At 36.1% G+C, this 12,759-nt stretch overlaps 3 protein-coding genes across 3 annotated transcripts; 2 read left to right on the top strand and 1 right to left on the bottom strand.

Moving 5' to 3' along the window:
- LOC18611568 (CMP-sialic acid transporter 5) lies at positions 2,409-5,954 on the top strand. Its single transcript, XM_007047893.2, has 7 exons — positions 2,409-2,752; positions 3,479-3,527; positions 3,626-3,852; positions 4,259-4,457; positions 4,549-4,692; positions 4,938-5,012; positions 5,424-5,954. The coding sequence occupies exons 1-7, from the start codon at positions 2,670-2,672 to the stop codon at positions 5,583-5,585; spliced, it is 939 nt and encodes a 312-aa protein (XP_007047955.2). The 5' UTR covers positions 2,409-2,669; the 3' UTR covers positions 5,586-5,954.
- LOC18611567 lies at positions 6,251-7,188 on the top strand. The gene has a single exon (XM_007047892.2). It carries the CDS (start codon positions 6,373-6,375, stop codon positions 6,904-6,906), a length of 534 nt encoding a protein of 177 aa, XP_007047954.2. The 5' UTR covers positions 6,251-6,372; the 3' UTR covers positions 6,907-7,188.
- LOC18611566 (BTB/POZ domain-containing protein DOT3) lies at positions 7,374-12,368 on the bottom strand. The gene is made up of 6 exons (XM_007047891.2): positions 11,437-12,368; positions 11,179-11,248; positions 9,752-10,647; positions 9,347-9,611; positions 9,138-9,266; positions 7,374-8,156 (listed from the first exon to the last, which is right to left on the bottom strand). The coding sequence occupies exons 1-6, from the start codon at positions 11,583-11,585 to the stop codon at positions 7,788-7,790; spliced, it is 1,878 nt and encodes a 625-aa protein (XP_007047953.2). The 5' UTR covers positions 11,586-12,368; the 3' UTR covers positions 7,374-7,787.

Below are 12,759 nucleotides of genomic sequence, written 5' to 3'. Positions count from 1 at the left end.
AGAGAAAAAGAAAACAAGAAGAGAAGTAAAAACAGAAAAAAAACAACTAGAAAAAGGTCCGTGTGCAACGCACGGGCCATAATCTAGTAATTATTAATGCCCATGCCCCTTTGGCCATTAAGCCAACTCTTAACCACGAAGTGTCATTTTGTGTGCAAGTTGTCCGCAACGCATCACCTTTTTGCATTCATTCTTAGTTACCCACCACACCTTTGTTTCAAGAGTTGAACCTTTCACTATTGACAACATCTTGTCGGGGGAGATAAGCCCAACTTTCAGTTCATGGGAGCTGATTGAATCCAAAACTTTGTTCCGATGATAAGATTAGAATTCAAACACTTTTTAAATTGAATTGAAATCTCACTAGTAGAATGTCTCTTAATGTTATTATGACTTAACAAAGAAAGAATGTCTTTTAAGTGATGTTTGATATTTTATTAGTAATTTAATTGTTGAGTATGTGATTATTAAGAAGATAACTTTATAATATTTGGTATAATATTAAAAAAAATGATGATTGCAGATAATATGATTGTTGAAAATATTATATTGTAGTGTTTGGGTTGAAAATAATTTATTGAGAATATAATATTAATTTATTAAATTATCTCTATATATGAAAAATATAAAGTTAAATAAATTCATTCTTTTTATGAATAAATATTTAACTTTTAAAACTTTATTGCTTAAAATAAATTATAACAATATAAAAATAACATAATATTAATTATTAATTATTTAAATATTTAAATATTATAAATGTATTATAAATTTATTTTTATAATAATTTCTATTAATATTAATGTCCTTTGGATGGTAGAATAAAATTGAAATGTATTCTCCCAACAAAGTTAAACCATTGGTAAATTAAATCCTCAAGACACAAAATATTTGAGGATTTCAAATTGCTATTTTTTACTTGCATTTTACATGTGAGCGGAGAAGCAAGCTTTTAGCCATTTGTACTTTCATTTCTCCCAAATTCCCATATTATTCTTTTTAAAAAAAATCAAAATTTCATTAATTATTGAACAAGAACAACCAACAAGAGAATGACCGAACCTCCAAACCACCTGAACAAATCTGCAAAAGAGCAAAAAAGTCCTGCAGGACAAAGAACATCCCCGCCCCATCCAACAGCAAAATAAGCACAACCTTGTCCTACTAATCAAAGAGCATCTAGATATTCAAAAAAAAAAAAACTAGTACATCTCATAAACTCCATTAACAAAAAGGAAACTATCCATAAGAACCTATCAATCAGGCTGAGATAAAAAAAAACAAAAAAACAAATAAAACTCTTCTCTAAAATTTTTTATTAATTATAAACATCTTCACTATATATAGTGTTTTTTCTGACTCAAATGAAAGATTATTGATTTTTTTTGGATTCGAAATTTGATTAAATCTACAAAAATACTAAGTCAAAGTAAATAACAAAATTGATCTCTCAAACGAGTTTCCCTATCTTTCTTTCATGGGTTTAAAAATTTTTTTTGACAAGTTGAGATTAACTAAGACCCTTCAAGGAGATCGAAACAAATTACATCAATGACAATAGAATAGGAAGCATATGAAGTGACGATTTGCAGATGAAATTGGATCGAAATATGTAAAGGGAAAGTTAATTTCCTTCCATGAGGGATTGTAATGGCATTACAATGGAATCACGTTACTATTCACTATTCATTTTATACAAAATACAAATCAAACATTATAAAATGATTACACCGCATTAAATTACAAGAAATGTCCCTTATCTGCACTTTCCCAAACGTGCATTTAGTTGTACGTAAACGTTCGGAATCTTTCGAGTTTAAAATATTGTCATGTTAAAATTGGAAGGAAAAAAAAAACAAAATTACTAATAATACAATCTTTGGCCCAGCCTTACCTTGCCTAATGCCTACCAATTCCTGATGTGTCGGCGCCCTTGCTTTTCTTTCAGCGGCTGTCAAGTTTGACCCCTCTTCTGTCACGGTAACAGTAATTAAAACGAAAGAATTGTGCCGTACAGGCGTGCGTTCCAAAGGACCCATTAGATCATTTCGAGTAATCGAAGCCAAGATACACATGTTGGGCTACTGCTCAAATGTTCTGAATGCGCCAGCCGTCGATCAAGGAAGCTTTTAAAGTTTCAAGTTAGACGATGTATAAATTTGATCTAGTTTTATAACAAATTTTATCTAATTATAAATATTAATTTTATTTATATGATAATTTACTGATTTCTTTCAAATGCACTTAACGGCTTACTTGTCAAGATTTGATTTGAGTTATTATACCTAATTAAAACTCATTCCAAAATCGATCGAGTAAAACCTGTAATACTACACGTTCTTTTCATATAGTTTTTGGGGCCGTCTTTGGGTTTTGACATCTGAGGGGGTTTAAACCGAAGAAAATAAAACGACGCCGTTTCAGGTTATTCTGTATTACTTGCGAAAACGGTTATCGCAAGACTAACCGGGATTTCTTGTCACAGGGAATTATTCTCCGATCCCAGTTTAAATCCATCTCCCATTGCATCAGCCAGCAAAACAACCAGACTAGCAACGCGAAGAACGACGTTGAGACGGTAAAGAAAAAATCCTGCAAAAGTTTCTTCGTTAAGGTCGCCAATTGTGGCGGCGATAAAGCCCAAAGCTTCGACTCCGAACCCCGGGACAATGAGTCCACGCGTTTGGCTTTACTCCATTTTGCTGACTTTTCAATATGGAGCGCAGCCTCTTATCTCCAAACGCTTCACCAGGTAATAATATTTTCCTCCAAATTTTAATTTATTTAAATTCTGTTTACTCAAATTCTCACCTTTTGATTTGGCTCGTAATTAATCAAATGTTGGATTTAATTTAATTTACCTTTTGATTGATCATTTCGAAATCTGGTTTTCGGTTATGGTGGAGATTGGAAAAATTAGCAACTGATCAAAGGAACTAAAGTTTTGTTGTATTTTATGAGGATTAGTTTATCATGAGCTTTTGGCAAAGTTGTAGTGAAATTTTTATGATTTTGCCTAGTTTTTATTTTTTCTTCTTAAGATTGGCAGCATAAGTAGAGAGACCTTTGAATTTGTCTCGAAGACAGCTTATTTTTGGACCTGTTAAAACTTTGAGATTTTTCATTTGCATTTTTACCATTGTGTTTCTATCTTGAACTTGAAGCATTGTCTTGGCTTGTTGCTGCTTTTATACAATTAGTACTTAAGTATCTTCATTGGCATCAATTGATCAGATATTTTCATGGTTCTTTCTTTCCATATCTTAATGCGATCTTTTAAAGTTTGAAATGCTAGGATGTAAATTCAGTTTAATAATGATTGTACACTCGAACACACACGTGCATCTGCACACATGTATATGGATTGATACACCACAGGTAACAGCTATAAATGTCTTCCCCTCACTCTGATACTTTGAGTATGTTTGAACAATTTTTTCTTTCAAGTTTTTAACTCATGATAATCTTTTTTCTACAGACGAGAAGTAATTGTAACTTCATCAGTCTTGACATGTGAGATAGCTAAGGTAATTTTGCGTATGCTTTATTTTACTTTATGTCTGGTTCTGTTCACATTTAAGCATATCAATTTCTAAGATCATTTACTTTTGAATATGCTTACTAGGTTATATGTGCTCTGATTCTCATGGCAAAAGATGGTACTTTAAAGAAAATGGTGAAAGAATGGACTTTGGTGGGCTCACTGACTGCATCAGGTCTTCCAGCCGCGATTTATGCACTTCAAAACAGTTTGTTGCAGATATCTTACAGGAATCTCGATTCACTTACATTCTCAATGCTGAACCAGACAAAAATATTTTTCACTGCCTTGTTTACATATATCATACTGAGGTATCTTTCTCAACAGCTCCTTTGTCTATCATCTATCTCCTTTGAGGGTTGTCCTGTGAAAGAAACTGCCTAGATGATATTGTCTCCTTTCAGTTAGAGAATTTAGTACAGACCAGCTGGTTCCTATGGGTGCTAGAACCATGTTCATGTTTATATATTTTATTCATTATTCTGTGCTGCTCTGAACTTATAGCTTACTGATTTGCTGGACTGCTTTTGAGTTTTGCAAATGACTTAATTACTGGTTATTATATATTTTGCATGAATTTGATAGTTCTTTAATTGTTTTTCTTTGAAAAATGGTATCATTTTCATTATAAGGCATTTATTGACGTGGATTGAATAGTAATGGTATTGTCGGGATCCTTGTGAGCTTATTTGGCTTGATTGTGGTGCTTCTATGCAGGCAAAAGCAGTCAATTCAACAAATTGGGGCTCTTTTCTTGTTGATTATGGCAGCTGTTCTTCTAAGCATTGGTGAAGGCTCTAGCAAAGGTTCAAATAGTCGTGACCCTGACCAAATTCTATTTTATGGAATTGTCCCAGTCTTGGTTGCTTCTGTGCTCTCTGGTCTAGCTTCTGCATTATGTCAATGGGCTTCTCAGGTGAGAAATGGTTTAGTCTTCGGTTTTGAAGATACAAATTAGTATAAAGGCTTAGTTTTCTCTCTGTTCCTTAATATGTTGTTTATTGCAGGTTAAGAAGCACTCATCATACTTGATGACTGTAGAAATGTCTATTGTTGGAAGCTTGTGCTTACTGGCTAGTACCTCTAAGTCTCCAGATGGAGAAGCTATCAGACGCCATGGATTCTTTTATGGTTGGACTCCACTAACTTTGGTAATAGTCCTATTTTATTTGGAAACTTTTCTCTAGAGAGATATGGGGATGCTCTTGGGTTTAGCACAAGCAGGAAAAGGATAGAATAAGACTGGGTAGGGAATTTTGTGAGTTAGTTTAGTAAGATCTATATTATGGATGCCTGTAAGTTTATTTTGGCAATCTGTTTATGTTTTAACTGCTGTGATACATACATCATAAAGTTTAAATACAATTGTCTTCCTTTTTTATTTTTATTTTTTCAGATTCCAGTTGTAGCTAATGCTCTTGGTGGGATTCTTGTTGGCCTTGTCACCAGCCTTGCTGGTGGTGTGAGAAAGGTAAGCATAACTACATAAAAGTAATTGGTGACTAAGTAGGATGGAGTATTGAAGGATAGAGTGATGATAGATGGCTGCAGGTCGACATAAGGGCCATCGAATTGCATATGTTGTAAATCATCAAGTAAAAAAAGACTCAAACTTAAACCCATTGATGCCACTTCTTAGTTTGTAATTTTCCTAGTCCATGTATTGACTTCAAAGAGGGGTGGAGGTAATGGGAGGCCAAGTGTCCTGGATCATCTGCTGGAATGCAGATTTCAGAATACCCTTTTTAGGGTATTATTAAAGCTGAAGGACCAATCACTCTTCCATTTATGCCATAAATATTTTATTGTTTGAATTTATCTCCATACCACATCACTGTCTCAATGATACTTATGGTAGCAAAATTTTCTCAAATGCGTGCAGGGGTTTGTCATTGTTTCTGCACTTCTTGTGACAGCCATGCTGCAGTTCCTTTTTGAAGGAAAGCCGCCATCAGTGTATTGTCTCGTGGCTCTTCCACTTGTCATCAGTAGCATTTCAATATACCAGAAATATCCATACAGAGTCAAAAAGAAGGAAGCCTAATAACCTGCAGAAAATAAGGGGTTTCTGAGAGTGGCCTCGATTATTACATTTTCCATTTGTTTTCCCAAGTTTTAGGGGAAGGGTAAAAGGAATCCTTTAGGATGTTATTGTACCCACTTAGTGTAGGCAAATGAAGAAGGCATATTGTACTTGCGTTCATCAATTTCAGGACATGTTGAATTGGGTATTGATTCTGACTGAAATTGGGAAGAAGAAGGACATTGATTTGATTTAGTCTGACCTTTTCGAGCAGTGCACAATTGTCTGAAATGAATCATGCATGTGATAGTACTCCGGTGTAGACAGTGGCTTCAGTGAACAAAGCAATAAAGAAAGAATACCAGAATCAGTATTCAATTCCTGTGTGTACATTAGAAGTTTTTAGAGGAATTCTATGCCCCCCAAAAAAAAGTCCGAGCACGGCGGCAGCTATGATCATTTTTAATTCATTATACAGGTGGTCAAGGCATTAAATGATAAATTAAATATTATTAGATTTTTATTTGAGCATTTGACTTGATAATTGGCGCATAATCTCTCCTTTTGCCGAGGTATCTCCTTGATTCAGGACGGGTTTTTCACTTTCTGTTTGTTGGAAGACGAAGTTATCTTGACGGCCCATTAATACTAAATAGATTTCTAGCCCAGCCCAAGAGAAAGCGGTAAGAGCAAGCACCCAACAAGCCATTTTTCGTCTGGAAAAGCCTCACAAAACCTTCTTCCGCTGCCATTTTCAATGCTTGAGCTCCACCCAGAAAACCAGAGTGACCAAAAAAGAAATTAGAAAATGGCAAGTAGATTAGGAAGACGAGTTGTTCACTTCGCCAACCTTCCAATCAAGCTACTAATGCCAAACACCTTCACCAACATTCAAGAAATAGCTCTCAAAACCATCCCATCGGCGTCCAAGATCGAGATCAAACGCGTCCTCGAATCCCTCTACGGTTTCGACGTCGAAAAAGTCCGTACTCTCAATATGGAAGGCAAGAAGAAGAAACGCGGTGGTTTCTTAATCGCCAAACCCGATTACAAGAAAGCTTACGTCACTTTAAGAACCCCTCTTTCAATATCCGAGAACCTTTTCCCTATTAAGATTATTGAAGAGGAAAAAGAGAGTATTAATAAGAATAGTAAGAGTAAGAACGTTGTGGAAGAAGGGGAAAAGAAGAGACATTGGCTTGATGGGAACATGAAGAATGGTGGAGCTGAGAAGGGGAAGGGGAAGGGGAAGGTTTCTTACGCCTCGGGTCGTGGCGGCAGCGGCAGCAGCGGCGGTGGAGAGGTGAAGTTTCCTTGGAGCAGCATGAGGAGGGCTAGTTAGGTAGGTAGGATTTTTGGGTTTTTCCTTTTCCTTTTTTAAAATAAGGGGTTGAATGGGACAATTGGACTATCATGAAGAAGGTTTTTTTTTTTTAATGTTTTTTACATTATTGATGAGAGGTTATTAATGATGCATATTACTCAGGTATTATGAAATGGGGTTTTAGTTTTGTTGCTTGAATTTTTTAATTTAGTTTTTGTTTGATTAATAGAGCATAATTAGTAGCGTGGTTGTTGTGGTTATCGTGCAAGGCTGAGTATTAAGCAACTTGTTTAACCAAAATGGAATTGATAAGCTTGCTTTGGGATTTAGCATTTATGTTGATCAAACAACTTCTACGAATCATCCCTGCCTACTTGAAAAATCCGAATGCCTGCTTGTTTTCTGTTTCATTGGACACACATTTCTAGCTGCTCACTTAGAAATCTTAAGTTGTTGTCTACCTCATGGATTGCTGTAATAAAGTATTAGTAAGAAAGACTATGTTTAGAATTGAAATTTACATGGCTGAAATGACAGATCCTTTTCCATTATGAACATGTGCTATGGTCTGATAACAGCAGAACCTTTGAGACTTACATGATAGAGATCATAACTCGCTTTCCTTTATGAACAATTTTTATGGTCTAATAACAGACTGTTGAGATTTACATGACTGGGATTACAGTCCCCTTTCCATTATGAACATGTTCATTGCATCTTTCCTTTGTAAGAGAGAGATGCAGGGATGTTCTATATGGCAAGATGTGGTATTAATTTAACATTCAATCTAAACCTTGTGGAATAAACTAGTCAAAAATGGAAAGACAATGCGCATAATGCTGTTGAGGCTATTGGCTGGGTTGAGCATTGAGATTACAGGATTCTTACTGCTGACAAATTTATGATGCTGATTGCCTACGTCTAAAGCTGAGTCTGAAGCTAGCTGGATTTGATCTCTGCTGTCCATCTCCATTGTCATCATTTTCTGGCTTCACGTGGAAAGAGTTCTTAATCTTCCTCCAATTCAAACTCCAACCGGATGCATTCTTGTGCTTGTTGCTTATCTTTTCGTACTCTTGTTGCAGGTCAGAGTAGTCATTTTGTAGTTCTGTCATCTTTGTCTTTACATTCTCGAGTTCTGATTTGAGGTTCTTTATCTCTGTGTTTGTGGATTGTCGGTGTTCCTCTTGTTCGGAATTTTCTTCTCTTGTTAATGTTTCCTTTCCTTGCGTTGCCATCCTCATCTTTGCTTGCTCCAAAAATAAAACCTGCATATGAAGTTGATGGATCATACACTAATTAGCCCTCAGAGGCAGGGTTTAGTGCCTGGTGACTTTGTCTACTATCAGACTGTCAATAGCTTTTCTTGATGTTCCTTCTCTTCATTCTGATGGCATTTTATTCACTGTTATGTTATCAGGGGCCTGTAATCTAGATGAGTTCTTATTTGTTGTCTGAACTCTCTACAGTGAAATCTATAAGCTGCTATTTTGGAAGCACTAGATGGTTTAATTCTTGGGAAACATCTAAACGTTACCTTTTGGTGTCCATAATTGTTCTATTGGCCTTGTGATTGCCTTCTTCTCTAGTGAATGACACACACCCACACAAATTTATTTTTATATAAATTAGATTATAATGGTTTTAATTGTTCTGTGGTTGATTTATTTCTTAGTTTTGTACTCTTATAGTTGATTTGAGCTTTTCCTGCTATAAATGTGAACTTATATCAGATGCCTTTTGTTTTTTTTTTTTCGCTAAATGATATGCGTATCAATGGAAAAATCATTGGTATGCATGTGTGCCTAATGTGGACAACCTCCCTCTATAATATACTTTTCCTCTGAATGCGTGAAGGATGATTTATCACAGTAGTCATAACTGGTTTGTAAGATGAAGATCTACTAGCTAGCACTATGAGAACCATAAAATGCTTTCATGGTTTTAGTTGTGGATTTGCTATGTACACAAGACTTTAAGGAACATTTTCACGGGTCTGTCAGGTATATTTAGATTGCAAGCTGTTGTGATTCCTGGTCCAAAAATTCTAATCTAACTTCAGGATAGGTCCCTGAAGTTGCAGTATTACCGGGTACATTTGGTTTACTTTAGAACAATGAAATGGGAGTTTTGTACAAAAGACTTTTTAAGAGTTGACTCTTGATAGCTGATACATACAAATTCTTCATAACTCACAGAAGAAACTGATGCAGTGAAAAATTTGAATATAAAGTTCTGACATAAGTTACCTGGACAATAGTTCGTAGGGGCAACCGATCATTTTGTGCAGCATGCATGCATGCATCAAATGATAGTTTTTCACTGTTCATTATTTTGCATAACCTTCTCCGGTCATGCTCAGATAGTGAGGGATGAGTCTGAAAATGATATCAAGAATTAAATATTAAGATCTAAATCAGCAAATGATCTAAATAGCATAAGAGACTTGACAAGTAACCTTGAGATAGGTATCAATGGCTCTGTAGAGACCATCATCACAAGATCGAGCATTTTCTGGCAAGGATTCGGCAAGAACTTGAAATTTTGTGATGGAAAGATACGGATCCCTGGCTATTTCTGCTAAGTAATTGTCCAATAGCTTACTAACATTTGTTTTCCCTATTTTTTGCTGCTGTTGCTGCTGCCGTTGTTCATGCATCAAAAAATAGTCCAAAATCCTTTGCACCACCTCTACATTGTGCATTGTTCGCTGTTCAGGTGAACTGTTGAGGAAGGTAAATGAACAGGAATATAAATAAGTCGAATTGCATGGTTATAAAGGAATACTCTTCTGGAGGTTTTCTTTTTGGATTGGCATGCTAAATTAGACAATCTACTAATGAGGTTAAATAGTAATACTCACTTTACCATTATTCCCTGATCTTCATTTTTATAATTAGGGATCAGTAGATCATTTACGCTGGCATCTTCCAGCATCATTCCAACTCTCTTTTCAAGATCTGATATCAGAGCAGGTGATGCAGAATACACCATGGCTGTTTTCAACATTTGCAACAAGAACTTACATGAAACAGCTCCATGTTGAGAAGGAAGTATGCTTACTAGGCTTTCAATAATTGTTTTTTGCTCCTTGTTTTGTCCGGCACCCTCTTCTTCCTTTCTTCTCAAAATACTGAACTGCAACTCACTCTTCCCAAGTCCATATCCTCTCAGTCCTTCCAATTCCTCATCCATGTCTGGAAGCCAGTTGTCTGCATAATTCATTATGCATTTGCCTATGATCTCTGCTTTTGTTCCTTTTGCTTTAATTGCTGTCATAATCCTCATGAAATGATCAATGCGAAGGGTAGCCACGTCACTGAACCACCAGGTTTCTTCACTAACTATATCTCCAGTTGATGAGTTCTCTCTTGAAGCCTTATAAGCTATCGAGTCACAGCATCTTCTGACAATCTGGAGGTTTTCTGCCCACGGGGATAGGGTTTCACAAGATTTGAGGACAGTAATAGTGTCTTTCCAAGATGCCAGGACTACAAATGTGAGAAAAGCTTCTGTCTTGGCTATGAGATTTCCATCTTCAAATTCTTCTGTCATCTCTAGATATTCTGATGCACATCTTAGTGCAGCTATGTTGTTGGGGTTTAAGTCTACTGGGAGACCATAACAAAATTTTAGAATGATCTCAAACGTTTCTGATCCACCTGGAAAATTTTCAAGCTTGAGATCATACCCAAAGTTTGAGATTGAAGGCTGAAGTTCCAGCTGCCCTAAGTAGCCACTTTTTGATACCAAGGGATACTGTTTCAGGGGAAAGAGATTAGAGAGCTAGTAGTTTGATACCAAGGTTGGCTCTGCACTCTTTTATATGTTAATAATTTCAAGTTGTTAAGATTATTGTGTTTATTGGACACGAGTAAATTGAAAGAGTAACTGGTTTCCTTTATCTTCCAACTTGGCCAGAAAATATTCAGATTTTTCTTCTCTAGGGAAAAATTTTAGAATGTCAGAACTCTGATAATGATGAATTAGTGGTAAAACAGGGTCACAAATGCTTTATTTGTTTATTACCTATAGTACACATCACTTCATGAGGGGTTTGGAACTTTGTAAAGCTCCCTTCCTTTGTGTTTTGCTCTATTTTTGTTCTTATGGAACATTTATTCTATACTTCTCTACTTTAGTTTAGCTAAAGAAGGCTTAAAAAAAAAAAAAGAGGAAAATAAGAAAAGAAAGGGGTCCTGATAGTTATGCAGTTTTTTGTTTTGCTCATCATAGTTATGCAGGTTATATCAGATGTTGTGCAAAATCTTATTTATCTTTATGATTTACCTTGTGAACATTAAAGATTGCTTCTTGAACTTGGATTGCTAAATCTGTGGGGATTTGAGACGTGGCAAACCTGCATTAAATCACCCAACAAAAGAAAAGGAAGCATGAGCTGCAGCAAATTACTTTGAAACAAATGGTAATGAAGGAGAAGCAAGCAGCTACCGCATCTCAACATATTATCCTTTTACAAATCAGTTATTATGTTGCCAATTCTAGTTTAAACTCGGGTGTTTGAATAGCAAGGAATGCATGTTTTACCATGAAAGTTCCTTCCTTTCGAGGCTATCAGCTACAGTGATGAGTTTGTTTGGAACTATGATGCTTTGATCATAAGCTTGATGATCACTGCCACCGGCATCACTCCCACCAGGACTTCGTGGCTGAGCCATTTGAAGAGACTTCTTCATAGTGATGCTCTTCCGGCAGACATGTTACTGAGTTTCTTACTGGTTATATTGGTGAAGAGATTTATGAAATAAAAGCAGGGTAGAGTTAGAATAAATGTGAGAAGAAAGTCTGTGGCTGGAAGAGACAGATGGTCAACTTGGTTGGTGCGCTGCTCACTTCAGTGGGGTTTTTTTTAATTGCAGAAACTGTTGAAAGAAATCGAAGGAGATCAATCAAGGTTGATGTTATAAGGGAGGGAATGTTGGCTATGATTTGTCAATTTCTCAACCACGTATGCCTGCATTATTCCATGATGATTGTGTGGCTCACTGAAGGCGGACAGACCGTTTCCCACATTTATTAATACTAGTGTAAGTTCATGTCTTTTACCAGGAAACTTAACGTCTGAGACCGTAAGTCGATAATGATGTAATTCATAAGGTGTGTGAAAATAGGATCACTTCATTTCTAACAGTAATCCCAGGGGTTTTATTGTTTTGGGCTCTGGAGGCACAGTTGATAGACCCTTTCTGGCTTTCGAAGAAGCAACGTGACAGAAGTTAAAATCCCGGCCTGCTGTCATGAACATTTTGTATGCATTTGCACGTGCATGCATTTGGTGACAGCCTCCTTTCATGTGATCTGCAACATCAATTTTGGTTGAATCCTGGCTTTATAGGTTTGCTCAGATTCGTTCATATATCTAAGAAAAGTGGGATGCCTGCCTACACCATAATCCTGACTTTTGATTGTTCTCTTTGCAAACTTGTTATTTTTAATAATTCCCTTCGATTGAGTAACATGTTGTGAGTTGTTCCACTTTGCCATGCCATGCCATGCAATGCAATGAAGCTATTTGTTATAAAAGGGGTAAGACTAATTGGTGGCACCATCCTTTCTTCTTCGGGATTTCCTCACAATAAAAAGGTTCCTTTTTTGAGGGGAAAAGGTGGTTGGAAGAGCTTGACAAGCTGGTAATTTGTTGGGTTTTTATTAAAAAATAATAATAATAATTGGAAGAAAACAAGGTTAAATTCCTTCTCCGTTGCCTGAAATGTGTGAATTGCCGCGTGAACTCCGTTAGAAGGTTCTTTTCCTTAGCTAGAATGTAGAAAGCTAAGCAATTTCGGCTTTTATTATTTAATCTGTATTTTCATAAAACTGGGATCTATTTGCAGCTCCATGAATAAATTA

The sequence above is a fragment of the Theobroma cacao genome, chromosome 1 (assembly GCF_000208745.1).
Source record: "Theobroma cacao cultivar B97-61/B2 chromosome 1, Criollo_cocoa_genome_V2, whole genome shotgun sequence".
Classification (NCBI taxonomy): domain Eukaryota; kingdom Viridiplantae; phylum Streptophyta; class Magnoliopsida; order Malvales; family Malvaceae; genus Theobroma; species Theobroma cacao.
Note: the sequence above shows the minus strand (reverse complement) of the source record. Positions and strands in the feature narration are given on the sequence as shown.

Excerpts from the sequence above, each read along its gene's own strand:
- LOC18611568 (XM_007047893.2), top strand. The coding sequence starts at position 2,670 with ATGAGTCCACGCGTTTGGCTTTACTCCATTTTGCTGACTTTTCAATAT. Across the intron at positions 2,753-3,478 it reads ATCTCCAAACGCTTCACCAG|ACGAGAAGTAATTGTAACTT; the intron begins GTAATAATATTT and ends TTTTTTCTACAG. Across the intron at positions 5,013-5,423 it reads TTGCTGGTGGTGTGAGAAAG|GGGTTTGTCATTGTTTCTGC; the intron begins GTAAGCATAACT and ends AAATGCGTGCAG.
- LOC18611567 (XM_007047892.2), top strand. The coding sequence starts at position 6,373 with ATGGCAAGTAGATTAGGAAGACGAGTTGTTCACTTCGCCAACCTTCCA.
- LOC18611566 (XM_007047891.2), bottom strand. The coding sequence starts at position 11,585 with ATGAAGAAGTCTCTTCAAATGGCTCAGCCACGAAGTCCTGGTGGGAGT. Across the intron at positions 9,612-9,751 it reads GATCAGGGAATAATGGTAAA|TTCACCTGAACAGCGAACAA; the intron begins GTGAGTATTACT and ends CTTCCTCAACAG. Across the intron at positions 9,267-9,346 it reads CCATTGATACCTATCTCAAG|ACTCATCCCTCACTATCTGA; the intron begins GTTACTTGTCAA and ends TATCATTTTCAG.